The sequence below is a fragment of the Lathyrus oleraceus genome, chromosome 4 (assembly GCF_024323335.1).
Source record: "Lathyrus oleraceus cultivar Zhongwan6 chromosome 4, CAAS_Psat_ZW6_1.0, whole genome shotgun sequence".
NCBI classification, from domain to species: Eukaryota; Viridiplantae; Streptophyta; class Magnoliopsida; order Fabales; family Fabaceae; genus Lathyrus; species Lathyrus oleraceus.
The window spans coordinates 488,941,459-488,968,702 of record NC_066582.1 but is presented as its reverse complement, the minus strand read 5'-3'; the positions used below and the strand labels follow the sequence as shown (position 1 = coordinate 488,968,702).

At 39.4% G+C, this 27,244-nt stretch overlaps 1 protein-coding gene across 5 annotated transcripts in view; it reads right to left on the bottom strand.

The window, feature by feature from the left end:
* Nucleotides 1-25,337, bottom strand: part of LOC127076524 (NADH dehydrogenase [ubiquinone] 1 alpha subcomplex subunit 2) — a 159,080-nt gene extending 133,743 nt beyond the window's left edge. For 2 of the 5 annotated variants that reach the window (XM_051018198.1, XM_051018201.1), the window contains exons 1-3: nt 25,167-25,335; nt 23,760-23,852; nt 23,509-23,615 (exon numbers count right to left, since the gene is read on the bottom strand). In XM_051018198.1, the coding sequence (XP_050874155.1) occupies nt 23,509-23,615; nt 23,760-23,845 (193 nt within the window). In that variant the 5' untranslated portion in view covers nt 23,846-23,852; nt 25,167-25,335. Of the gene's footprint in view, nt 1-22,620; nt 22,908-23,508; nt 23,616-23,759; nt 23,853-25,166 lie in introns of those variants that run through there. The other 3 variants (XM_051018197.1, XM_051018199.1, XM_051018200.1) reach the window with 3 other exon arrangements.
* Between the last annotated feature and the right edge of the window lie 1,907 nt (nt 25,338-27,244).

Here is a 27,244-nt window from a genome sequence, read left to right as displayed (position 1 = left end):
GATTCTCCTTCGTCCGAGGAGATACGTATGCATAGGAGGCGATATCCTAGCGAGCATGTGTCGTTTCCCCAGTCCGAACTACTTTGACTCTGATGTCTATGCCCGATAGACTAAGTAGGCCCAGGATGCGGTATCCTTCCGAGTTAGTTTCAGTCTTGTTTGTTTTCTTGTGTCTCTTTCAGCCAGTGTGTGTGTGTGTTTGAGCAGCGTTTAGCAACCTTTTTTCCTTCCTATTGTGCGTGGATCCCGTCGAGTACGACGGATGCGTAGGGGTGCTAATACCTTCCCTCCGCATAACCGACTCCCGATCCCATTCTCTTTGGTCGCGAGACCATGTCTTTTCCAGGTTTACTCTGAGTGTTTCCTTTCCCTCTTTTGGGATAAATAACGCACGGTGGCGGCTCTGTTGTTCTTGTTCTCCCGCCGGTTTTTCGCGTAATGCGACAGCTGGCGACTCTACTGGGGATAGAGAGAAGTTGACCTCTTGCTGGTCCATCTTCCCTAAGTGAGTCTCTCCTAGCGCTCTCTAGGTTAGGGTTTTGGTTGCTATTTGCTGTTATTTATGGCATGCATGATTATTATGTTGTATATATGTGCATATCTATTTGCATGCATCATACTATCATGTTACTGTCCTCTGTACAGGTGGTTCTCTCTGTTGGGGTGGGTGTTCTGAGTGAGGCCCAATACCCAGGCCTGAGTATACACTTAGGATTAGAATGGTCTCATGTTTCTTCACATGTTGTACGATATGATGAGGAGACATGTCACCACAGCCGGACGAGGTTCATTTGAGAGAGTCCTTCCGGGTGGAGTTTGTCGCATCCTGCGAAAAATCAACCGGCGAGACTCAAAATAAAAACACACAGAGCCGCCACTGCGCGTTATTTATCCCAAGATAGGGAAAGGAAACGCTCAGAGAAACCTGGAAAGACATGGTCTCGCGACCAGAGAGAAAAGGTTCGGGAGTCGGTTACGCAAGGGGAAGGTATTAGCACCCCTCACGTCCGTCGTACTCGACGGGATCCACGTCCTAGAATAAAGAAAAGGTTGCTAAACATCACACATACACACGGAGAACACAGGTGGGGTTAAGAGGAACGGGCTCGATAAGGTATCGCACCTTATGCCTACATATCTTGTCTGGAACAAGAATCAGAGCCTCTGTAGTTCGGCTTACGCACGCCAAACAACACAAAACATACAAACAAGCAAGGGTGGCAAACATGGAGCCCGACAACCACTGGATGGAATTACATCGGCATCCGAACCAAAACACACTCAACGGCAAACGTGGAGCCCGACAGCCAATCACTGGGCTTACGTCGGCATCCGAACCCAAGCATACAGTCAGATAACAAGTAAACGCACGCAAAAAAGAAAAAGGTTGCCCGGAGTGGTCTCGCACGACCACCTGCCTACATACCTCGTCTGGAACGAGGATCAGGGCGATGTAGTTCCCCTGAAAGGGACTAAATTGCTAACCAGAAACCGGGGAAAGATACACAACTAGGGAGCTGAGACTCGAGCCTAATGTTGTCATGCATCGTTAACCCTAAGTTCGGTTTTCTATCCTACTTGCATAAGCAAACTAACCTAACCAGGAAAGAAGCTAGCACACAAGCATACAATCATATCATACATCAAATGAGAACAGGCATCTCAAACAAGCATGTCAATCAGATATCCATATAGCACGCACTATAACCACACAAGGGGCTCAATCAATCAGGTTTGACTGCCTAAGCAAGTCGTATGTACAGGCTGGTTTTGCTCTTAACCTTGCCATTACGAGGCTAAGGTGAAGCAGATGAAAGGATGAAGTGAGGATCAGACCTCACAGCTCTTATCCCTAACCAGGGAGAGCTGACAAATGAGCATGGGTCCAGAATAGGGGAACCCTTCTATACTCGATGACTCTGACTCAATGTGCACTGCACAAGATCTTGGGCTTTTGATCTCAATGCTACAACCATGTAATGGGAGCAAGGAGAAGACTCACTGAATAGTGGGGGACAGGTTGCTTGTCCCTACCTTCCACCAATTGCCTTACTTGAAGGACTTTTCCTGCTTGGGCTTAAAATTAAACATACACAATCATTGCCTCTTAAGGAGGACTTCAGACATTTATTTGCCCGGCCCGGTAACAGCCGGGTCTCCAGACTACATGAAGTCAAGAGGACTTACCTCAATGCGAGTTGCTTAAGCAACGCAAAGCAAAAGTTCACAAGGAACTGAGCAACTAAAGTACCTGGAAACAATCCAACTCAGTCAGTACTCAATCAGACAAACTGTAAAGCAAACAGTTAAACAGCTTAAACAATACAACACAAAACAAGCCCAAGGCTTAAGCCCAAGCTCCAACACCTACAAAACAATGTTATGTTAGTGTACAAACATCCACAACATCAATTAAAATCAACTTGTATCATTCTCCATGTACATTATGCTTTTGATCCTGAAAAACCAAGCAAACATTAGCAACTAGACCACTAGGCCAAGCCTAGGGTCCCAAAGCAAGAAAAAAGTTAAAACAGCAAGGTATCCACCATCCAACATCAAATTAACATCAAACAAGAGCAAACATCCTTGGTCTCATGTTTATATCATCCATCAAGTTCAATTCATGCACAAAACAATCCATATTGGTTCAAATGAAGCACCAAATATACAAACAGAAGTATTGCATTCAAAGCCATGCCAAAACACATCAAAAAAATCTCAAATTAAATACACCTAAACAGGGGTCAATCAAGGTCTACCATGTCAAATTTGAGCTCAATTGGGCAAATGGAACCATGTCAATGAAAATCAACAAAAACAGACACAATTTCATACTCCAATTCACACCATCAATGCATACATCCACTTCAAAAATTCATATCTCATTGGAAACTAAAAAGAAATGGATGAGACCAAAACAGGGAGGTCCTAACATGTGTCTAGTTCATGCATATCAAATTTCATGGCCATACAATACAATATGAGGATTTCCCAATCAATCTACCAACATGTATCACATGAGCTTGCAATTTCAACAACCAGAAATGAAAAATCAAGATTAAATTGAAAAGGCAGTGAAAAATTCTACAAAAATTCATCAAGCATCCTAACATGTCAACAATTCACCATGCAAAATTTCAGCCAATTCCAACATGCATAGGTCATCCAATTAAATTCAACAAGTTGACATCAAGAGGTGTGACACAAATTGTCACACCTAAGTTCCAGAATTTGCTGGTCTCTAACCAGGTATCAAAAATTCATGAAATTTACATATAAATAATCCTCAATGAGTCAAGAACCACCACAAAAATTTTCAGCCATTTATTTTATGATATGAGTATTTCATGATCAAATTGCCAAAATGTATCAAAATGTGACATACATTAGAAAAGCCTATGCCAAATAAAATATTTGCCAAGCACAACTTTGACCAATAGGTCAAAAAAATCCTACACAAGTCAACAAAGTCAAGGAAAAAATCTCCATATTTTTAGGAATTTTTTACTATTTTTTATGAATTTTTGAATGTGCTAACATATTTCTAATAATTAATTAAAATATCAGTGGCATAATTGTAATTATAGTTGGCGGGGGAGGGAAACAGTTTTTTTGAATTTTCAAATCACTTTTCGGATCAAACACTCCAAACTTCATCATTTTCACACGAACAAATTCCAGAAACCTCAAAAATTGATGAACATCAAAAGTCAAAAGAAATTAGCATGGCTATAGTCAAACGAACCGTCTAAACTCCTACAATCCGAATATGAAACTCACTTGTCCTAATTGTTCCTCTATCAAACAAATCGATTGAGTTAGGGTTTACATTCATACTTTCATTTCAAGATTTCTCACACTACAGGCAACTATTTACAAAACTAAAGCTATCACGATGATCCACATGCTACGCACTTTAAAACGCACATAATTATTAAGCATTTGGAGAGATTCGAATTTTGCTCAAACCTGGAATGGCAGTGACGCAATCGATGTTCTTCGTGTCTCTTTCCTTCAAACAGATGCGAGACAAACCTCCCTAAGTCGAATGCTATGCTCAGGTTCCACCAATTCCACTCCTAGCGCACGAATCCGCGATTCACCATGGAAGAAACTCGAAAATGCAGCCGAGATTGCAAGCTTCTCTTCTCCCAAACTCCCAAAACAGATGTTGTGGATGATGATGTGAGTTCAATACAACAAGAATCACGAAAAAAGGTTGAGAAATGATGAAGAATTTTGAGATTGAAAGTGTTGTGTTCTTGAGGAAAAATGGAGAGAATGAGAGGTTTCTAGATCCAACTTTGGAGAATGTGAGGTTCTGTTATGATTATGGAGTGATTATGAATATATATGGTAGCTTAATTGTTCACTAATCAAGTTAATTAGTTAAATGGTAATGTTAAGTGAAAGTGTCATTTTCAAAGGAGGGGTAAAATGGTCAATACACAATGACAGCTAATGCCAGCTGTTTTGACAGCTCAAGCAATCCCCAAATGACATATGTGATGTGTAGAAACTTGTTTCATGTCCATTGGTGGAGTATTTCCCAAAATCACATGTGTGTGGTAATTGATCCATTTTTAGCATTTCATTTTTCAACCCAAAACTCAAACCATGTGCATTAACCATGAAATGAATATTCAAACACACTTAAAATGCCATTCCTGAGGTGTTGGAAAAAGTCCCATTCAAAAATTCCAATTATTTTGACATTTGGACAATTTTGCCCCTGGTCCAATTCAGCTGTCCAGTTGAAAAGTGACTTTTTGCCTTGGCCTTTTTTGGGAAATTCCAATGATGCACCCTCAAAGTACATGTTAAATGGAGTTTGTGCATATAAAGAACTTGCAATTTGGACAAAGTATGTGGTAGTTATGGCCTCCTGATTACGGGTCTTTTCTGAAATTCACTGAGCCATATCTTGCAAACCACACATTGGATTTTCAAGTTCTTGGACTTTTTGGAAAGGTGAGAACAAGATCTACATCTGTCATGTTGAACAATTTTTCATTTGAAGCTTCCTTGGACTTCTGTTTTTGAGGTCAAAAACTTTCCATTTTTGGAAACTTCAGTTACCAGTCACTTGCTATTTTTGGCAGTTTTTGTCCTGACTTGATTTTCTTCATTCTTAAGCTTTGAGATGTCGTTTAACACTTGTTCCAACATGAATGAAGTGTGTCTAACTTATTTTCACCTCCAAATCCATCAGATCATGTACAGTTGACCACAGTTGACTTTTCCATCTGATAGATGAATTTGGCAATGCATAGATCAATCTGAGCTCCAATCTCCAACTGAAATGGCTCAAGGGTGACACCCTAGCCTCAATAATCACCATATAATCACAAAATGATCCTCAAAATCATCAGAAACCCCATCTCCTGATCCAGCCCTGATTGGCCCAATACAACTGATTAGGGTTGACCAGTGGCCAAAACCCTAATCTCAGGGAATCTTCTTCAATCTTCTGATGACACCCAATCATGATGATGATGATGTATCATTGTAATCAAGATGAAGACCAATATCCCTTGAGAATCATGAAACCCTAATTCACAGCCCAATCCTCAGATGGCCATGATCAATCAATGAAACCCTAGGCCTGCACTTTCTGACTTCCTCATCTTCTGATCAAGACTTGGGAAGATGGCTTGCACAATGTAATCACATGATATGCAACATGAAATGCCTAATGCCCTAAAATGAAAATGCAAATATGTTAATGCTAGTCCCAAGAGAGGAGGGCAAATTTTGAGGTGTTACAGAGTTATTCCGCTTAGGTCGGATTATCTCTTATGAGCTGTTGACTTCGGTGACCGTTCTTTCCCGGATCTTTGGTTTAGACGATCTTAAGAGAGCTACAACGGCACACCCGAGAGGGCAAACCCGTTGAGTATCTTTGCCCGATTGTTGACACCCTTGTCCGCCTTAGGATGACCTTGTTAGAATGCACCTGTGAGGGGAGGGTTTGATCTCTACGGATACGGTTTCTGCCAGTGATGCTGTGATGGTGACTTTGGTTCAGCCGAATTTATGGACATTTATTTCTGGGACGCCGGAGTTCTGTCCGTGGTTTATCAGCGGGTTCCGTTTATTTCGGATCCCCGGGTTGAATTTGAGAGTACTTGTTCAGAGGACCTGACTGTCATCCGTTCAGTGGATGTTCCTGTGATGATAGTGATGTAATCTCCAGTTCCGTTTATTTCGGAACTCCCCAAGTCGGATTTATGGTGACTCAGTTGACTGTGACTGGTTCAGAGATTGGGTCTTCAGATGACTTGGTGGCACAGTAACCTGCATTCATGTATTTGCATCATATCATGTTGCATTCATCTGCATTCAACTCATGTCTGTCCATACTCAGGGTCCATTATTTTTTTAATTGAGACTCAGGTTGAGAGACATCCAGATGTCAGAATGTTGTTGATAAAATTTTATTTGTCTCGATGAAACCGGAATCAAAGGACAGAATTTTCCTGGTATGGATAGACATTGCATGCGTGAGTCCTACTAACATTTTTGCTGTTTTGTAGGTGTCAGTGACTAATTGGTGCGCATAGCTCTTCCGTTCAAGTAGCTCAGACTAATGGATCCTCCCAACGCCGATATCTTCGAGTTGAAAGAGATGATAGGGGAGTTGCTCAAAGCCGTGCAGGGACTCGCCTTAGGGCAGAAGGCGATTGCTGAGAGGTTGGAAAGGACTGAGGGCTGGATGATCAAGGAGAAAGTTCAGGGAAGGGCTCCATCATCCGATGTAACAAATCCCTCTGGCTCGGTAGCAAAGAAACACTCTGACAGTGGTCCGCTCAAAAAGGAGGTTGAGTCAAGTGGTGTGCCAACAAAGAAAGAACGCAGTAAGGATCGTTATCATCCTTATGCTGCCACTGTAACCGCTCTTGTCGGTAACTCACCTGTACCCCCGCAACAACCACCACCTCAACAGAAAGCGTCGAGAGTTAGAAGCCAGGTGAAGAAGAAAAAGGAGGATCGTCAGTTTGAGGAGCCACCTGTGACCTACACTCTTTTGTTCAGGAGATTGAGAGATTTGGGGTTAGTCCGACCAAGGATTTTGATTCCCATAGCACAACAGAAGAGGCCTGCACACTATGATGAGAATGCCAGGTGCGAGTTCCATTCTGAGGCACCCGGGCACAGTGTGGAGGGTTGTAGGGCTTTCAAGCATGTTGTCCAGGACATGGTGGACTCCAAGATCATCAGTTTGGCACAGATCATGGAGGGGGATGTCAACCCTGTACCCAGGAAGGGTCCTGTAAAGACGAAGATGGTGAAAAAGGACAAGAAAGGAATGAAGATGACTGAGGAAAATCAGTTAAAGGTTCCCATGTCTGTGGTCCCAGAACCTCTAGTGCAGGATGGAGTTTCCCCTGTTATTGATAATTGTTGTGCGGCCATTGCCACAGAGGGGTGTGTATTGATGGGAGACACGACCCAGAAGATGAAAGAAGTAGAAATGGACATTGGAAAACTTGAAATACCCAGTCAAGCAATCGAAACCGTCCAGGTGGAGAATGCCTTTGCTGCTGAGAAGAAGAAGTTATCCATTTCTTCTTATAAACAAGCTCTAGAGGTGGTGAAGAACAAAGAGGCCCGAGGTTGGGGTAGAATCATTGACATAGTGGTAAAGGCAAACATGTTCGGGATTGGTTATCCAGATCAGGAGTCGTCTAGACCAAACAGAGGACGTCGTCCACCGTACATCTTTGTCAGTGCAGGAATGCTGGATTCTGATCATGCTTGTTCAGTGAGTGAAGAGATTGATTGTGACCGCGAGCTCGAGCTGTGGATAAAGTCGTGCGTGCCAGGCGATTGGAGGGCCTCCAAAAGCATCACTGTCGCTCATCCGGAAGTGTAGTATTTCTTTGTTTTAATTTTGTTTGCATGAAAGCCATACGTTTTGCCCGAAACGTAGTGGTCCATTGTAAGGGCCACCTCATGTGTTTCATTTTGCAACATTTTGCATCAGTAATAAATGGATGTTTTTGTGATTAAAAGCGGTGTTCCATGTTTTTCATTTTTTGCAGTTTTAAAAAAAAAATAAAAATTGCAATGTTTTTTCGTTCTATTTCCTTTTGAATTTGTCTCGGTCCAACCTCAAAAGTGATTACCCTCCTGATCTCATCGATAACAATTTGGTTACACCTTTGTATGACTTCGACAATTCGACTTATCATGCCAAAGAAGAAGGCGAAGAAGATTGTGATCTGCTGGAATTAGCCAGGTTATTGAAACAAGAGGAGAAGGTGATTCAACCGCACGAGGAGCGATTCGAGATTGTTACTCCAAGCTCCGCCGAGGTTAGAAAGTGAAAAGTTGAGGCCGCTTCAGAGGCAAGTCAAGAGCAGAATGGTAGCCCTTTTGAAAGAGCAGGTTGATATGTGTGCCTAGTTGTATCTAGATACACCAAGGTGGGATACCAATGTTTTGGGGCATAAACTACCATCAGGAGGAGACTGTGCAAAAGCTGAGGCCGACAAAGGATGAGAAAGAGAGAAGGTGTGAATAAACTATCAAGATGCGAGCAGAGCTAATCTGAAAGATGGATTCCCGGTACATCGCAATGAGGTATTGTTTGATTATATAGCTCAGGTCTCAGTGTTTATCTTCATGGATGGCTTCCTGGCCAGGACCAGATTTGAATTGTTGCCAGATGATATGAAGTAAACCAGGTCCATCACACAAGGGGCACCTTCTTGTTCTAAGGAGATGTCGTTCAGTCACAAGAGGCCGGTGCCACGTATCAGAGGTCTACGGTGACTTTGTTTCATGATATGATTCATCATGAAAGCGAATACCATATTGAGGACATGATGACAAAGTCCCAAGCAGAAGAGGGGCATCCGGTGGATCAAGTTGTTTGACAAGTAGAGATAACTCATACTGTTGAGTTCGAATTAGCGCACTTATGGAGTGTTGTCCAGCAAGCTGCTGAGGCATGTTGCGAATGAAAGAGGAATCGAGGTCGATCCTGCAAAAAAAAAAAAAAAAAAGAGAAAAGTAGCAAGAACCTCTGAAGAAACGACTGTTAATCTGGTACTTGACAGCCCTCAAGGGGTCTATGAGGTGTATTGGGTCAACATGACTAGTCTTGTCGAAAAGAGCATGCAATTTACCTAAGCAAAAAGTTTATCGACTGTGAAACAATACACTCACTGTTCGAAAAAACTTGATGTACTTTGGCATAGGTTGCTCGCCGACTGAGACAGTATGCTGATTCATACCATCTTGTGGATGTCCGAAATGGATCTGATCAAGTGTGTGCTTGAGAAGTCGGCATCGAACAGATGGGTTGCGAGAGAGCAAATGGCGTCAACTGAATACGATATTCGGTATACCTCCCAAAAAGCAATCGAGAGGAGAGTGTTGTATGGTTATCTCGCACAACAACCCATCGTTGATTCTCAACCAAGGAAGTCTGAAGTCCCTGATGAGGACATCTCGAGGTACTCGAATCGAAAGATTGAGAGTAACCGATCCCGGAGGAGGGGCCTGACCCTGAATCCGAACGGATTTTGATGTCTGATGGGGAGAGTTTAAAGTGAATGAGCTAGTGCTTCCCCGATAACATTTGAACGCACCAACGATGGTGGCTGAGTACGAAGTTGGTATCCTGAGTGTCGTACTTCGGTACGTGCATCTACCTGGGGCAGTTGTACCCAGTGAGTGAAGCGTGTTGTTAACCGGGAAGTGCGACCTCGTGGGTAGCATGGAAGAGATGTGGTGTTGAAAAGGATCCTTCCTCCTCAACGATCGTGGGGCAAGTGGATAAGCAGTTATGAATGTCCATTCGTGGTCAAGAAGGTTTCCCCTGATAGAACCTTGTAGTTGACGACCACGGATGACGACGATTTTCCATCCACTGTGAGTGTGGACGCAGTTAGAAAATACTTCGTGAAAGAGACCCGCTGGACAAAAAGAATAAAGAGTCCAGGCAAAAATGGGCATCCCGACGAACCAAGAAAAAGAGAAAGGTTCGGGCAAGAGTTAGGGATAAAAAATGAAAAGAATTTGTACACCCGGCAAGTTGAAAACCCCACAAGGGCGACTTGGGCAAAAAAGGGTATCCCGGTGGACTGAAACCCGAAAGGGCGGTCCAGGCAAAAGAGGGAATGAAACGAACAACTGCGTTCAGCATGATCGTTTGTGCTCATGATGACTTGGATAATCTCCGACAGAGGCCGATCGAAAGCGTCTCATTCAGAAGACAGAAAGTGCGGAAAGTCTTGAGGACATATGAGGTGTAATCGAGTTGGAACCCGATGAGATCACGGTTTCACATTGCCATTAGGATAGATTTTCTCCTTTTGTGCGCAATCACCTCTTTCCAGGGATTGCTTCCTGTGTGTTGCTCGGTTTTGAGCTATCTTTTTCAGTCAATAAAGTGTGTGTTCAGTCAAATAAATTTTGTTTTTGTGTCATTATCGCTTTGATTACGAAAACATCCGTTTATTTTGATAAAGAATATTTGCATTTTGAAACATAGAGGTCTCTTCCGATGCATGCTTATAAGATTGGAATCTGGAAAACTTATTCGGAAGTTTAAGCGACCAAGATGTTGAAGTGTTGGCACGCCTGGGGCACGCTTTTATCTAACAATCTCTTGTGTCGGTGCTGTTAGATATCTTCATTCGCTGACAAGTAGTGATATGAAGCCTTTTGAGAAAAAAAGAGAAATCCCCATAGAGTCCAATCAGGGGCAAGGGATAGAAGAACGTAAGAGACGGCGAAAGAAGGATGACGATCCTGGAAGGAGTTAATCAAGAAGATTCTTCAAAGTCTAAGGACTGGAAAGTTTGTATGGATCCCAGGAATTCGATCTTCGTGGGATGGATCAGAAAAGTCCAGATGAGCCTGGGAGTTCTCAAAAGTGGAAAGTCAACACTGTGGAAGGATGGTGAACACCAGTGTTCGACGAATCGAAGGGTGGCCCGGGTCCGATAGGTTGTATTTCCCCAATGGGTTTGAGAATGTCGTCTCCCTAGCAGATTCGAGATCAGTGTCTCCTCAGCAAGCCTGAAGGTTGCCGTATCCCCAGCGGAGTTGTGATTGTTTTCCAAGTCTGAAGCTGTCTTCCCAGCAGAGGTTGTGTTGATGGTTTTTCCCCAGCAAAGGTTGTCTTTCCCCAGCAGGTTGGAAATGGACGTGGTAATGAGATCCTCAGCACAGTTTCTGGAGTTTCCCGGTGTTGTCTCTGGAAGAGACGTGTGTATGCATTCATCATGTAGATAAACATAGCATATTGCATCATTAGTGCATAGCATTTCCATGATCGTGGGGCATTGTGTAAAACAACAAAAAAACTCATGCATCAACATTGCAAACATGTCCATTAGCCCTAGGCAGTAGTGACCAGCCGAGATTGGGTTGTTGGAAAGAGTTTAGCATCGCGCCATTGGATCGGCTTCAGAGTTGGGTTCCTCAGCATGGTTGAGAGGTTGGTGTTTTCCCAACAAGTGATTCCTCAGTCGAGTGGGTATCCCCAGCAGTGTTACTCCCCAATTGTTAGCGTCTTGCCAGCTTGGGTCTGTTTCCCTAGCGGATGTGGGTGTGTCTGATCTCTCCATGTAGAGCCAACCCCTTAAGCAGAAAGTGTCTATCCTTTCCTGCCATTTCCCCACTGAGATACATCCTCGTGGATGACGGTTGTTTCCGTTCCCTCCCAACACACATTGGGATGGGTTTTCCCTATTGAGTTCTTTCCTCACTAGGATGAGTCTTGTTTCAGTCTGCCTTTTTGGATCGATCCTAAATTGGCTCCCCGTTGACTGTTTCTTGTGCTTCCCTGGGGCATAAATGAATAGTTGCTCACTAACCGGCACTCATGCATCTTATCCTCAGCGGAATTTGTGGGCCTCTACCTACAAACCGGTAGTTGTAAGTCCTATCGTCGTGGTTTTCTACCTACAAGCTGGTAGTTGTAAAATCCCACTTTCACCCCCTAGCAGAGGTAACCTTTGTGGTTCATTCTGTTTGTTGGCTTCTACCTACAAACCGGTAGTTGTAAGTCCTATCTTTGTGGTTTTCTACCTACTAGCTGGTAGTTGTAAAATCCCACTTTCATCCCCTTGTTGGAGTTAACCCTTTGTGCTCATCCTGATTGATGACGGTTACTTTTTCCGTGGTTTTCTGCCTACAAACCGGTAGATGTAACCCCCTCTTTGCAGTTATCAGTATCCGGTTTGCGGTATTGATACTCTTTTCCCCTTTGGATACTTGCCTTGATCAAGCAGTATTGTCCCCATTGGGTCTTCCCCTGCCTTTGGGTATTTGCTCCGAGTTAGCAACTTTATCCTCTTTTGATTGGTCATCTTTGCATACCTAATCCTGGTACCGATGCCTTTCTTTTCAGTCGATTTATCCATTTAACAACCTACAACCCGATTATGGATAATCTTCCATGCGAGTGTATTATCTACGTTTTGACGGCTATAGATAATATGTCTCATGAATTCCTGGTATTCAGACCGAAGAAGTTTCCGACGATCAGGTCGATGTACTTATGGCACTCAGGCCAATTTTCCGGTATTCAGACCGAAGAAGTTTCCGACGATCAGGTCGATGTACTTATGGCACTCAGGCCAATTTTCCGGTATTCAGACCGAAGAAGTTTCCGACGTTCAGGTCGATGTACTTATGGCATTCAGGCCAATTTTCCGGTATTCAGGCCGAAGAAGTTTCCGACGATCAGGTCGATGTACTTATGGCACTCAGGCCAATTTTCCGGTATTCAGACCGAAGAAGTTTCCGACGATCAGGTCGATGTACTTATGGCATTCAGGCCAATTTTCCGGTATTCAGACCGAAGAAGTTTCCGACGATCAGGTCGATGTACTTATGGCATTCAGGCCAATTTTCCGGTATTCAGGCCGAAGAAGTTTCCGACGATCAGGTCGATGTACTTATGGCACTCAGGCCAATTTTCCGGTATTCAGACCGAAGAAGTTTCCGACGATCAGGTCGATGTACTTACGACGCTCAGGCCATGGTTATCCCTGTGTTGCCATTTATTTTGGTATCCAGGTCGACGTTTCTGTTTCGGTATTCAGGCCGATTTCTTTTTTCCGTTCCAGACGGATTTTTCTTTCAAGACTGTTTCTTTGCCAATCCTGACAGGCGGTGTTAATTATTTTCCCAGCAGAGTGCAAATTTCTAAGGTTCTTAGTATTCAATCCCTGTTTACCCTGAAAGTCTGACAGTCGTTGCTCTCATCCGTTCGGGTTCCCAGCTGATTGAATAGGGGCAGTTGTAGCACCTCAAATTTGCACCTACCTTTTGTACATACATTCTCATATTAGTTCATAGCATTAACATGGTCCACTGCATAACATTGCATTGTCCCTTTTGCCCAAGTGCAAGCCATTCAGAAGAATTAGGTCAAACTGGTCAGGAGATCAGTCAGTCAAGCAAGCAAGTGCATTTTCCAATGAGACAAGGCCCTAGGGTTGGTCCAACATGTTCACATGACCTAGGGGTCCTTTTGGAGTGTTTTGGTCAAGGATTGGATGCTCAGAAGTCATCAGTCAATGTGCAGTCTACCAAAAACCCTAGAAAGTCAACTGTTGGTCAACTGTGCATTTAATCAGTGATTTGATGGTGGGAATTGGTTTGAGAGGGTTCCTTCATGTCCATATAGGCCTCATATATCATGTCAAACATCATCATGGAAGAATTTGAAGCCAGACAAGAAATTTCCAAAAATAGAAAGTTGACCTGTAACTGGAATTTGCCAAAAATGGAAAGTCTTGATCCTCAAACTTACATCATGATAAAAGCTTCAAATGAATTTTTTCCCAACATGAAAGTTGAATATCTTGTTCTCCCATTTCCAAAAAGTCCAAGAACACTCAATTCCCATGTATGGTTGGCAAGTTATGATCAAATCATTTTCAGAAATTTTTGAACTTCAAAAGGCCATATCTCTCAAACCATTTGGCCAAATTGGGTGGGGTTTTTTGCTACAAGTCACATTTGATGCCCTCTTTCCAAATATGTCATCACCATTTACCAAAACTTCACCAATCAAAATGGCATTTTTGAACTAGCATGAATTAATTTCAAGTGAGGTGGAAAAATGACTTTGCAAAATAACCACTTCCAGCCATTTCTACCAATTGGAAAAGTTCTGAAATGATATTTTGGATTTGTTTTAAGCCCAAATTCGAGCTGTGGCCATGCACATACACCACTTAAGTGGAATTTCACAATTTTGTCAAAAACATGTCATTTAACCAAATTTGGATTACCACCTAAACTAATCATGTTTAGAACATTAAACAGCATATATATTCTTCAATTTCTCTCTGCAGAAACCCTAGCAGCCACATTCAAAACAGAAAAAAGTTCATTTCTCTCAATTGCTCATTCTTCCATTTTTGAACTTTCTGCAAAAATCTTCAAAGAGCATAAGCTTTGGTCGAGGGTTTCATGATCTACCATCATCTTGGTACCATTTTCAAACCCCATTTCTCAACTGTAAGCAAAAGAGAAGAACTGTTTCACCAAGAACACATCCATGGCAGATTTGGTTAGAGGTCATTTCAAGCTTTGCTGAGCTAAACTTCTTCAACCATCCATCATTACAAGCTTGAGTGCACATCTGTTTCGAGCAAAAACTACCAAACAACACTTGAATCACGACTGCACTTCAATCTTGGTCAGCTTTTGAATCTCCCATTTCTTAAAACTATGCTATGCTTCGTATAGATCTTTTCTTGCTGGTCATTATGAGCTTTGAGTTGACAAAAATGGTTGAGTATTTACAAAGATATATTGATTTGAAACTTGGTGTTCATATTTGTTTCTACTTGATTCTTCCATGATAAGTAGAATTAGTGAAACTGGTTGTTGAAATGTTGATGAGCATTGTGTGCTGGTTCGAATGCCATGTCTAATTTCATTTTCTGGGCCAAAATATTTTGCACGATTTTGGAAGATGATGAAGATGTCCTGTAGCAAACCCTAGGTTCATCCTCTGCCCAGATTTCATGTGAAACGTGTTTGTTTGTTCTTCATGTGTATGGAAGCACTGTTTTATCAGCATGTAGCCAATCAGAACATTGCACGTCCCTAACCAATGCGCAACGTTTCATTTAAATTTCTATCTATTTACGCTTCTGCCACTGCCGTGCCATTTGGTCTTATTAAGTCATGTTGTTTTCAATATTTATTTCATTTGGATGCTCAATCTTACAAAAATCATAGCTCATCCATTGTTAATCCAAAATTCATGAAACTTTTTGCATTTTGTTCATCTCAATCTCTACTTATTTATCATGATTTTTCCTGAATTTTTTCATGAATGGATTTTTAATGGTGCTAGGGTTTATGACATGTGCTCATTTTTTGTACCTTTTGCCAAAACATTTGTGAAATGATGATCCTTTGTCCAATGGCTTTGAAATCTTTTGTGCTTAAACTAGACACATTCATGGTGATTTTGGTTTATAGTTTGTGAATTTATCATTTCTGGTTTGAGAGTTATGATCTTTTGAATTAGGGTGTGACAATTTGTGTCACACCATTGATGTCCAACTTCATGATTTTCTTTACCATGCTTCTTGACCTCAAATTGCTTTGAATTTTGGCATGATTGACCTTATATATGTCTAGTTTACATGTGATTTTTCTTGGAATTGTTTGTGGCATTTCCTAATTGTTTGAGATTTTTCTCCCCTGTTTGGTCTTATGTTGACTTTTTATGACACATGTTCCCATTTCATTTGTGAAATTCTCATACTTTATTGGATGGACATGAAATTTGATATGTGATTAGTAGACATCTTAAGCTTTGCCATGGTTTTGATCCCATTCATTTCTCATATGCTAGCACTGATTTATGATTTTTTCAAGTTGATGCATGTTTGGTTGACTTCTTTGAGCATGTTTAAACTTGCCTTGCCTTTCTGATTTTCATTGACCAACTTGCCTTGATCCAAATGAGTTGAAATTTGACATGCATATCATTCTATGGATTATGTTTGATCATGATTTATTTGATGATTTTTTGGAATGTTTATGATTGGTTTTGACTTAAGTCTTGCTGTTGACTTCTATGAGCTTCCATATGCCATGCTTTGACTTAATTTGTTCATGAAATGATGATGATGATTGATATGATTGTGGAACCAATTGAGTTTGTTTCTTGATTGTTTGAAATTGATTTTGGACACTTGCCTTTTGCTGTTTTGACTTTCTCATCCCCTTTTGACCCTAGGCTTGTCCTAGTGGTCCTGTTACTCATGTTTGAGTTCATTTTTTCAGGTTAAGCAACAATTACCCAATGAGATCAATACAAATTGATTGATGATTGTTTGTTTATCATGACTAACTTGTTTGTTTTGTAGGTTGCTTGGCTCACATGCCTTGAGCCTTGTGCATTGCACATTTGTCTGCTTGTGTTGACTGTTAACCTTTGTTTCATTCTGATTTAACTTTGACTTGTGTACTAATGTTGTCTGACTGGTTTCAGGTACTTTTAGTTGCTTTTAGTTCCTTGTGAACTTTGCTTTGCTTTGCTTGATAAGCAATTTGCATTGAGGTATACCTTCTTATCTTCATGTAGTCTGGAAGACCTGGCCTGTTACTTGGTCAGGCAACTGTCTGAAGTCCTCCTTAAGAGGCAATGTTTGTGACTGTTTAAAATTGTCCCTGTACATATTCAAAGACCTCCTAAGTGAAGAGGCAATTGGCAGAACCCAAGGGATATGCAATCTATCCCCTGCTATTCTGTGTGTCACTCACCTTGCTCACACTACCTGTGTTGATGCATAGTGAGTAAAAACCCAAGATCTATAGAGTCTAACTTGTGGATAGAGTTCCCACTTTCTGAACTCCCCCACCTTCTGATATTCAAATGCTCTCCCTGACCAGGGATAAGAGCAATGAGGCACACCCCTCATCTCCTTTCATCTGATTCACCTTAGCCCCTCAATGGCAAGGTTAAGAGCACCACTACCCAGTTCCAGAGGTTTGTTTGTTGAGGTTGATATGACCCCTCGACTAAAACCTAACCTTGTTTGAGCCCATTGCTTGTGTATAGTGTGTGCTACTTGTGTTTGTGTGTTTGTTTGACTTGCTTCCTGTGCAAGTTAGGTTTAGTTTAGACTTGCTTCCTGTGCAAGTTAGGTGTGGCTTGCTTCCTGTGCAAGTCATGTTTAGGATAGGCTGGCTCCCTGTGCCAGTTAGCTAGAAACCTTAACTTAGGGATGATTTTGCATGATAACATCTAGGCTCGAGTCGTAGTCTCCCTAGTTGTGTCTCCCTCTGTTATCTGGTTAGGCTAGTCCTTTTTCCCTGCATAGGGGAACTACGTCGCCCTGATCCTCATACCAGATGAGGTACGTAGGCAGGAGATGAGCTGATCTCTCCGGGCGCCCTTTTGTTTTGTTTGTGTGAGTTGTTTCTCCTTTTCTGGTTGGAGTCCGACGTAAGTCCAGCGATTGGCAGTTGGTTTCCTGTGTGTGTTTGTTGGTTCGGATGCTGATGTAAGTCCAGTGATTGGCATTCAGGCTCCACGTTTGCCTTTGTGTGTTTGTTTGTGTGCGTGTTAGTCGAGCTACGAATGCTCTGATTCTCCTTCGTCCGAGGAGATACGTATGCATAGGAGGCGATATCCTAGCGAGCATGTGTCGTTTCCCCAGTCCGAACTACTTTGACTCTGATGTCTATGCCCGATAGACTAAGTAGGCCCAGGATGCGGTATCCTGCCGAGTTAGTTTCAGTCTTGTTTGTTTTCTTGTGTCTCTTTCAGCCAGTGTGTGTGTGTTTGAGCAGCGTTTAGCAACCTTTTTTCCTTCCTATTGTGCGTGGATCCCGTCGAGTACGACGGATGCGTAGGGGTGCTAATACCTTCCCTTCGCATAACCGACTCCCGATCCCATTCTCTTTGGTCGCGAGACCATGTCTTTTCCAGGTTTACTCTGAGCGTTTCCTTTCCCTCTTTTGGGATAAATAACGCACGGTGGCGGCTCTGTTGTTCTTGTTCTCCCGCCGGTTTTTCGCGTAATGCGACACTACCTACCATGCATAAAATATTAGGTTGATCAGGCCCAATACTACATATAGTGATATTAAGTATCATGTTGGCTAAACACACATATGAGGCAGGAATAGATTTACTTATGATGTTTCAAGGCTAGGTCGAGAATCGACCTGCTCTGATACCAACTGAAACAACCCGTATAATATATATCTAGAATAATATCATACAAGTGTTAAATTTTGGTACTGTCACAACATAAGTGCCTAATGGCATCAATATATACACATGTCCAAACTAAAACATCAATGGAACATGTTATACCATAATGCCTAAAAATAAAATCTAAGAACTATGTGCAATATCTTCATTGCACACAACTCCACAGCGGAAGATCATGATAAACAGCATTCCTTGAAACATCCATAAACAGCTTCTCATAGATCCAACCTGTAAAGAATTACCTGAAAAATAACAACAATGATGGGATGAGATAATAATCTCAGTGAGTTCTCCTATCCTATGGGTCCACTCGGCTCTACAAGGTTTCTAGTCAATGTTCAACTCATATCCAACTCAAGTCAACAAGGGAATGAAGACTTGAGCGATGGGGAAACTATCTCGCAATCGTATGGCAACATGCATCTGAGTTCTCATAACTCAACCACGATCATTATTCAGATCACGATGCATTAATTCCCGAACGGACTTACGTCTAAGCCAGGCCCGGTTCATGCATGCTCGTATGATTTGACTTTCGTGATGGATATCTGGTTCCCCTATGGGACTTAAACCCACTTTGAGAACCATCACTCGTATGGGACTTTACCCACTTTGAATCTCTTTCACCGTATGGACCTTATCCCACTTTGGTGTCCACCTTTCCCCCATGTCCACCATGGTTGGGGCTCAAACCCAATTGAGACTCGAATCATTGGTCCCACATCCCAATGCTTACTCATCTAAGCATACCACAAGAGATGTGTACCACCACAAAAAAAACACACATTCTGAATACATGATCGGTTCCATAATCATCGGTTCCACGAACCATAACAAAATTCATCAATCACGGGTGACTTAATTCACCATAATACATACATAATAACATGGCATGTTCCATACAATACGTCTCATTCTCAATCATGGCAACAATTCGTCCACGACCTCACATAAGCGTTGTACGAATGAATACCGTATTCTCATACATATATCACACATGTTCCATAACCTAGATCATATTTCTAAGTTATTAATCACGTTATTCTTCTAGGTTTCCTCACCCATTTTGTAAGGTTTTTGATCATGTTACTTCACCTTCCACATAACAACAATATTTAATTTTCATCATGATATAATTCATGGCATTTATAAATCACATAATATTTTATAACATGGAACAATAATAATAGTCCCTTACGTTATCTTTCTAACGCATCCGTCCGTGTCCAAAATGGAGTTATACCACTCAATTAATTCATTAATCTATAAGATTTAGATTAATATTTATTCATTGCATAAGTATTCAACAACAACATCTTTGGCTTAGTGGTAAGGCTTGTACAATTCCAAGGAGGTCCCGGGTTTGAACCCCATTTGTGACATATTGATGCCAAAGGCCAATCTCCATTAATTCTCACTTCTTCCATCTACCATTTTTTTACCTACCATTTTCACGTAACATAATTCTTCAACAACAATCAACACTCAAGGATTCCTCAACCTCATAAACACATGTTCTTAACAACCTCAATAACCATGTTCAATTACAACAGCACCATGATCGTAGAAAACATGGTTAACTCATGATTCATGGAATATTTCATGAATAGCTTATGTTGTTATGAATTCATGTGATTAACCTCCATAACTTCAACAATAAAACACATCAAAATTAAACACCCAAGTATCACAATTTCAACAATAAAAACATGATATCATCACATTTCATGGATGAGGAGTATGAACACAACAAGTTCATATGTACATGTATAATAGGGATTTCAACATCATAAACACAACCATAACAACTCATGTAATCACAACAATCATGAAGATCATATCAAGCACATGTTCATGAAAACAACAACAACAAGGATTCCTCAATAACAAGGATTCCTCTTTTATTTTCCTTTCCATCTACCATTTTTTTACCTACCATTTTCACGTAACATAATTCTTCAACAACAATCAACACTCAAGGATTCCTCAACCTCATAAACACATGTTCTTAACAACCTCAACAACCATGTTCAATTACAACAACACCATGATCGTAGAAAACATGGTTAACTCATGATTCATGGAATATTTCATGAATAACTTATGTTGTTATGAATTCATGTGATTAACCTCCATAACTTCAATAGCAAAACACATCAAAATTAAACACCCAAGTATCACAATTTCAACAACAACAACATGATATCATCACATATCATGGATGAGGAGTATGAACACAACAAGTTCATATGTACATATATAATAGGGATTTCAACATCATAAACACAACCATAACAACTCATGTAATCACAACAATCATGAAGAGCATATCAAGCACATGTTCATGAAAACAACAACAACAAGAGAAATATTCATCACATAGCATGGATTACTCATGATTTGTTTATGATTCTACAACCCTAACTTTTCTAGAAACCTAGAGTTTCCAACTAGAACTCACCTAGTAGTAGAAGAAGATGAAGTTGGTGGTGATGAAGATGAGATGATGAAGATGATGGTGGTGGTTCCTTCCTCTTCTTTTCCTCTTCTTCCTCTTTCTTTCGCTTTCTCTTTTCCTCTTTCTTTCTCTTTCTCTTTTCCTCTTTCTTTCTCTTTCTCTTCTTTTCCCTTTCTGATATCTCTCACTCTCTCTTACCTACTTCTTCTTATCCTTTTCTTCTTCTTTCTCTTACCACCACACAATTATATTATATATATATATATATATATATATAATATATATATATATATATATATATATATATATATATATATCATATACTTTATATATATTATAATATTAGGTAGTAGTAAAAATATCCCAATTGATAATTCATCTTTCGGTACCAATTGACCAATTATTAATGTTACCAAAAATGTCCTCTCTTGTATTTATTAATATTGGCCTGTCTCTTTATTAATAATTAATCCCTTCAGAGTTCACTGGTTACTCTATTGGTCCCAATTGATAACATTTAGAGCACATAGGAGCTCCAATTGTTACAACTAACAAAAGATGGAGTACACAAGAACTCAATTGATCTTAACTGACAACTAATTGAGCATTTAAAGGAATATGGGATATTACACATCGGGAAAAGGAGAAACTACTGATGGCAAGCAGTCCTGCCAAAAAGGCAAAAGTTCCGTCGTCGAGCAGTTGTCGGGAAATGAAAAATCCACCAACAAAGAGTCTTCCCCAAAAGGTCAAACTTCCGGAGAAGGGAGCCACCATGATATTTATAACGTCTTAAAAAGGACGCAGTTCAATGAATTGTTTTCCTACTTAACGTGGAAGTTTTTTCTGGCCATGGGATAGTACATTGCATTTGCTGTTCAACAACATGGTTGGATTACCGCTGCAAAAAACCAAACCACTATGCTCTGTATTAAATTAGTGGGTTTTTTTGGTACATTCATGGTTCGTGAAGGAGTACTCCATCCTTTCTTTTAGTCACATGTCATCGAAGTTTCCATAGAACATCATATCCAACATGGTCATTTGCTGTGTTATAGCCGCAGTTGCGGGGAAAATATTCTCCGGCAATTTGTTTGCAGGTCTGTTTGCTGCTGAGTGGGCAGGGCTTTTTATCATCTTTATGTATAAACAGTGGCAGGTAATAAAGCTATTAAAGCGTGATCAATCTTAGTTTAGGCGTTCACATTTGTAATAGTTGTCTTTTATATGAAAACTATTAAAAGTAAAATTGTAGGGAGAATAATATGTATTAGTGGAGCATTGTCCATAGTATTGTTGAAGGATCCAAAATACTAAATGTAGAAATTATACCTTCAAACTCAATTATGCCTTTGCGGATGTTTGTTTTATGGAAGTAATTTTTCGCGGTCAACTTTGGAATGTATTTAATTTTGCGTGTCAAGACTTTCCTATCTATTATGTATTTTTAATTATAAATGCATATAAACTAAGTGCCTATATAACCGCTTATTTATAATAATGTTCTATAATAAATATAAAATAAAGTCAAATTATATATATATATATATATATATATATATATATATATAAGTTCTTTGAAAATAAATATAAATTTTTTATTCATGTAAAATTTTATAAAGGTGATTTAAGATTATGAAAACTGTTAATTTTTATCATTTTCATTAATATATTAAATAATTTTGATTGATGTGAAATTTTATAGACGTGAGATCTATATGATAATATCTTTTAATCCAACGGTGAATTTTATTATCCGGCAAAAGGTGAAGAGTTAATCGTTATATTTTTAAGTTTGACACATTTGTATCATTTGATCATGACTAGAAGATAGGTTTGCGGCTTGCTTAACTGGTCACCAAGTTAATTTTATTCTTCCATTTAGTAACATTCTTGTTGATGTGTTGTGTTTGAAGTTAGAGTGATAAAAAAAGGAAACTATAAGAACAAGTAAATAACCAATTTCTTCAAAATTGTCATGTAAAATGTGCTCACAATGCACAACCGAGAGCTTCAAATTAAACTCAAAACAGGTTCACTCTTGAAATGACCAAGAAGAGCCACACTGGAATAACAAGTGCAACATTTATTCCATTTCAGACGATGAATAAAATGAGTAATATCAAGCTTTGAAGGCCTCTCCAGCTTTTACCATATCTTCAAGTACCTTTGAAATTTGTGGCTCTGTCATACCTTCCAGTTTAATGCCTTTTTCAACGCCCAAATCTGGTATTAATGAACAAATTACAGTGTTCAAACATAGAAAACCAGTACAAAATAATGAGAATGAAAATGATGAACTATAATCAGAAAAGTTTGCCAAAGATACAATGACTTTGCAGAGTAAGTAAACCAATATCGACATTTTAAGGTAATTAGTATTCTATTCGCACTCTAGGCCTTTGACGATAAGCAAATTAATAAAAAGTAACAATTGCAACAGAATTGACATTATAATATGCACATCTTATGATCTCTTTTTTTTCTTAATCCAAGTTGGGTCATGTTAAGAGCAAAGTTCTTCTAGCTGAATTTGAGATACTGTTTGAAGGGAATAAAAGTACTCTCTGCCACTCAAAACAACACATTTGTTGTGCGTAAAAGTTAAAATTGTGATAATATTGAAATTTAGTAACGTGCACACTATTGATAATGCTGATTAGCTTATTTTCAATGCCAATGTACTAGTGTTAATTTTCTAAAAATCGCTGTTATGAAACCGAAGTGGAAATTCATGTGAAAGATAATATAGAAAGTGAATGCAAAGTACAGGGCGAGAAATTTGAATAAAAACTGATGGAAATTAAGAGATATGATAGTGAGATACCATATCTTGCCCATAATTGGGGTTCAACTCCACTGCATTCACGGATCAATATTGGCAATTTCGGGTTCAATGTCTTTAGCTCCTTGTAATTCTTTTCAACAAATGCCCTAAGAAAACAAAAAATAATTATTATTATAAGAGCTCATATTCAAATATGCATGAGATTTAGGCAAAAAGCAAACAAAAGATATATAAAAGATTCAACTTTTAAATTTTGGTCCGAAAAATGAAAAAATATATATATATCTAACCTTGCGGATGAGCTTGCAGGTGATGACTGGCACATCAAAAACCGAATCTCTTTTATGTTCTTTGAAAGATGTCCTCTCCATGCCATTGCTTTCCTGGATAGAAGTTAAAATATTTGTGAGAATTTACCTCGTCACAAGGCATGGAGAAAAGGAGGTAAAGACTAACAATACAAGCTAAACAACCAACCACTGGCAGCTAGTGGTAGTCTGACTGGAAAAGCATACATATAAACACTACTCTACATAAAGACTGAAATTTCAAAGTTGATTTCAATGGTATATGTTGTTTCCCATGAAGAACCACGCACTGGATAACTTTTCCAACGAAGTAGCCACAATTTGACCAATTTGACCTTATGCTTAACAGCATATGAGTTTATCACTGCTAGTGGCTCAGCAATACTGAGGGACTACTACAATTGCAAAGATGCAGGGAAATCGGTATCAACCTTATGCACCTCTACTACTACAATAAGCAAACTGATAGAAAAAATTCGTTATCATGAAAGTCGGTGTTAACAATGGCCAAAGCCCATAAAACCATCATATAAACACGCAATGGCGAGTTGCAGCCTATGGTTCCGCCATGGCGGGCATCCCTTTACAGTTTCCATATGGCAGTTATCAAAAGTAAAACAACCGTCGCACAATTCCTCTATGGCCACAATCTAACAACACTAATGAAGCTAGACTCCCTATAACGAAATAGAATTGAATATGCCATGCAAGTGCAACCATATGATATCCTTAAAAAGACCTCAACTATGTGTTTAGCAGTAGAAGTATTCCTAAAGCAAATTAAACAAGCATAATTTGAGCAAATAGTAGTCTTAACTCATTATCTCATTTTCGTTTAATTTAATAGTAAAGCCCAATACTATGTTATACGAAGGAACTAACACATACTTAATTAGATTCGTGTTAAAAGCTCAATCTCAAAAGAGAAATATAAAGTGGCTGAAGTTGATAAAGAATCGGAATTTGAGGACAATTATTATGAGTAATCAAAAAATAAGAATTTAATTTCCACGAACATGCTAAGATTATTTTGACTGAATCCGAAAACATGAAATCCTCAAAAGAAAAAGCATCTGGGGTTCGTTGAGATTTCAATTATGTTAATTCAAGCTAAACCCTAGTATTGTCTTTTTTTCTTTCAAGGTACAATTAACACAACGCACTAAGACCTAGCAATCACGAAAGAATCCACGCATAATACAAAAATCGAACCTCTCAACAGCACCAAAACTCTAAACCTAGTTGCTTATTATCATTCACGAAAGTGAATCGAATCATTGTGATGAGAAAATCAATTTCAACATTTTCCGCAAAAACGAGAAGGAAACAAAAGAACAAATCGCGATGTAATCGAAAAATGATGGGAAAGAAAATCGGAGAAGAAAATACCTGGATAAATTTCTCTGTTTCTGGTGGCCGACGAGACGAACAACTGCGCCTGCTGTTTCCGATCAGTTGAGTGCAGTGCGATTGATACAAGGAGGTAATGCTGAGTTTGTTGTTAAGAATTTCTCTTTCTTACACTCTAATATGTTTTTATTTTAATTATTTTTTTATAATGTTGGAATATAATAAAACTAATATATTTATGAGTCAAAAATATCTCAAAAAATATTTATAAATAAATTGATGATTGTTTGTTAGGAAGGTAATTGGTGAAATTAAAATATCTTCTCTAATATGTGATGTATGTGTATAATTTATCTCAAAATTATAAAAGATTTTAGAGTTAAATAAGTTTTTAGTTTCAATAAATATATTAAAATTCGTTTTTAGTTCCTCTAAATACTTCTTTCAAATAATTGTGCTTATAAAATTTTTCGTCCATAACTTTGATCTCTCCCGATAGTTTTAAGTAACGGTGGCTTATGTGAACTTATGTCATTTGTCAACGTGGATTTATTTAATTTTTATTTACTAACGTGGATGTTGATGTTGAATAAAAACACTTGGCACGGTCCTTCTCCCTTTATCACTTTACAAACACACAACCCAAAACCTTAAAAATTATTTTATCCTCTTTCGTGCTCATGTGCTCTCCGTTCTTAGTTGGTGGTTCGGTGGTCCCTTTGAAGTTTGAAACTTGTAGTCCCATTATTTCGAATCTTCCAATGTGTGGTCCCTCTCCTTCCAAGTTTGTCACTTTGTTTATTCAAGGGTTGTGGTTCCATCACGTGAGTTGTATTGTTACTGAATGTAATATGTTCTAGGTTGTACTTTGTATTATGTAATTGATTGTCTTTATTTTACTGCATATTATATTTGTATTGTATTTGACATAAGTTTTTGACCGTTAGTTAAATTTCTGTGCAGTCCGTGGGTAATTTTAAGGTTGTGATCTACACCAATGATTGTTTTGTAAAAGACCCTAACTTAAGATATGAGGGTGGGTGTCATACGGTGAACTGACTTGGGGTATTTTGCTTTTTATCGCAATGTCGCGGATAGCAAGAGTCGTCACCGACTTTTCTTTTATCCAATAAGGAAAGGTGGAAAAGAACAGGAAAGACCTCAATAGATTTTGGGTTCGGGAGGTACATTATACAAAGGGAAGGTGTTAGCACCCTTTGTATCCATGGTTATCCATGGGCTCTTAATTGCTGGATCACTTATATTTTTGTCTGAAAAGTGTTCGTGAATTGTTTAAAAAATGTTTCGAAAAGAGAGTTTAACTTTGTAATGATTCTCGTATGAATGTATACAAAGTATTTATCTCGTTTGATTTTGAAAACGGTTTAGAAAAATGTAACTTGGTAATGATTCTAGTATGAATGTATACCAAGCGGTGATTTTCTAGGATTTGCAAAGTGTGAGGGGTGGGAAATGTTTTAGGTTATGATCCAGCAATTGAGAGTTATACCTTCCTAAGGTCGTTATGAACGTTTCCTATCCTTATGAGGGTAAAACTGTCCTTACTATTGAGAAGTAAGTAATTTTACCCTTTGGATGTTTAAGGGTCATCGTAGGGTCATCGATAGGTCATCGAAGGCAACAGTTGTAAGGATACCTTAGCATTCGAAGGGACGATCATCATTTAACCGTAGGCTACACCGAAGGGTCATCGAGGGACGAAATCATATATTCGAAGGCAACATCCGAGGGACTATGATTTATTTTATGATGATTTACTCGAAGGGTCTTTGCTAAGTGTATCCCCACGTTCGCGGGACATGACCGTAATACCGTAATATCGTAAGGCACAAGAGAGGTCCAAGATCACATATTTAAAGGCCATATTTTAAAGTCAATTAGGTAATTAGGATGAGCCTCCACATTAAAATCAATACATTAAAATTAATACATTAAAATTAATACATTAAAATTAATACATTAAAATTAACACATTAAAATTAATTAAGCAATTTAGGGTGAGTCTCCACAAGGGTATCCCACAAATAAAGTGGAAGACCTAAACGACGATCTTTTTTTCTGGGACATATGAACCTTTACAAAATTCAGCAAACGGG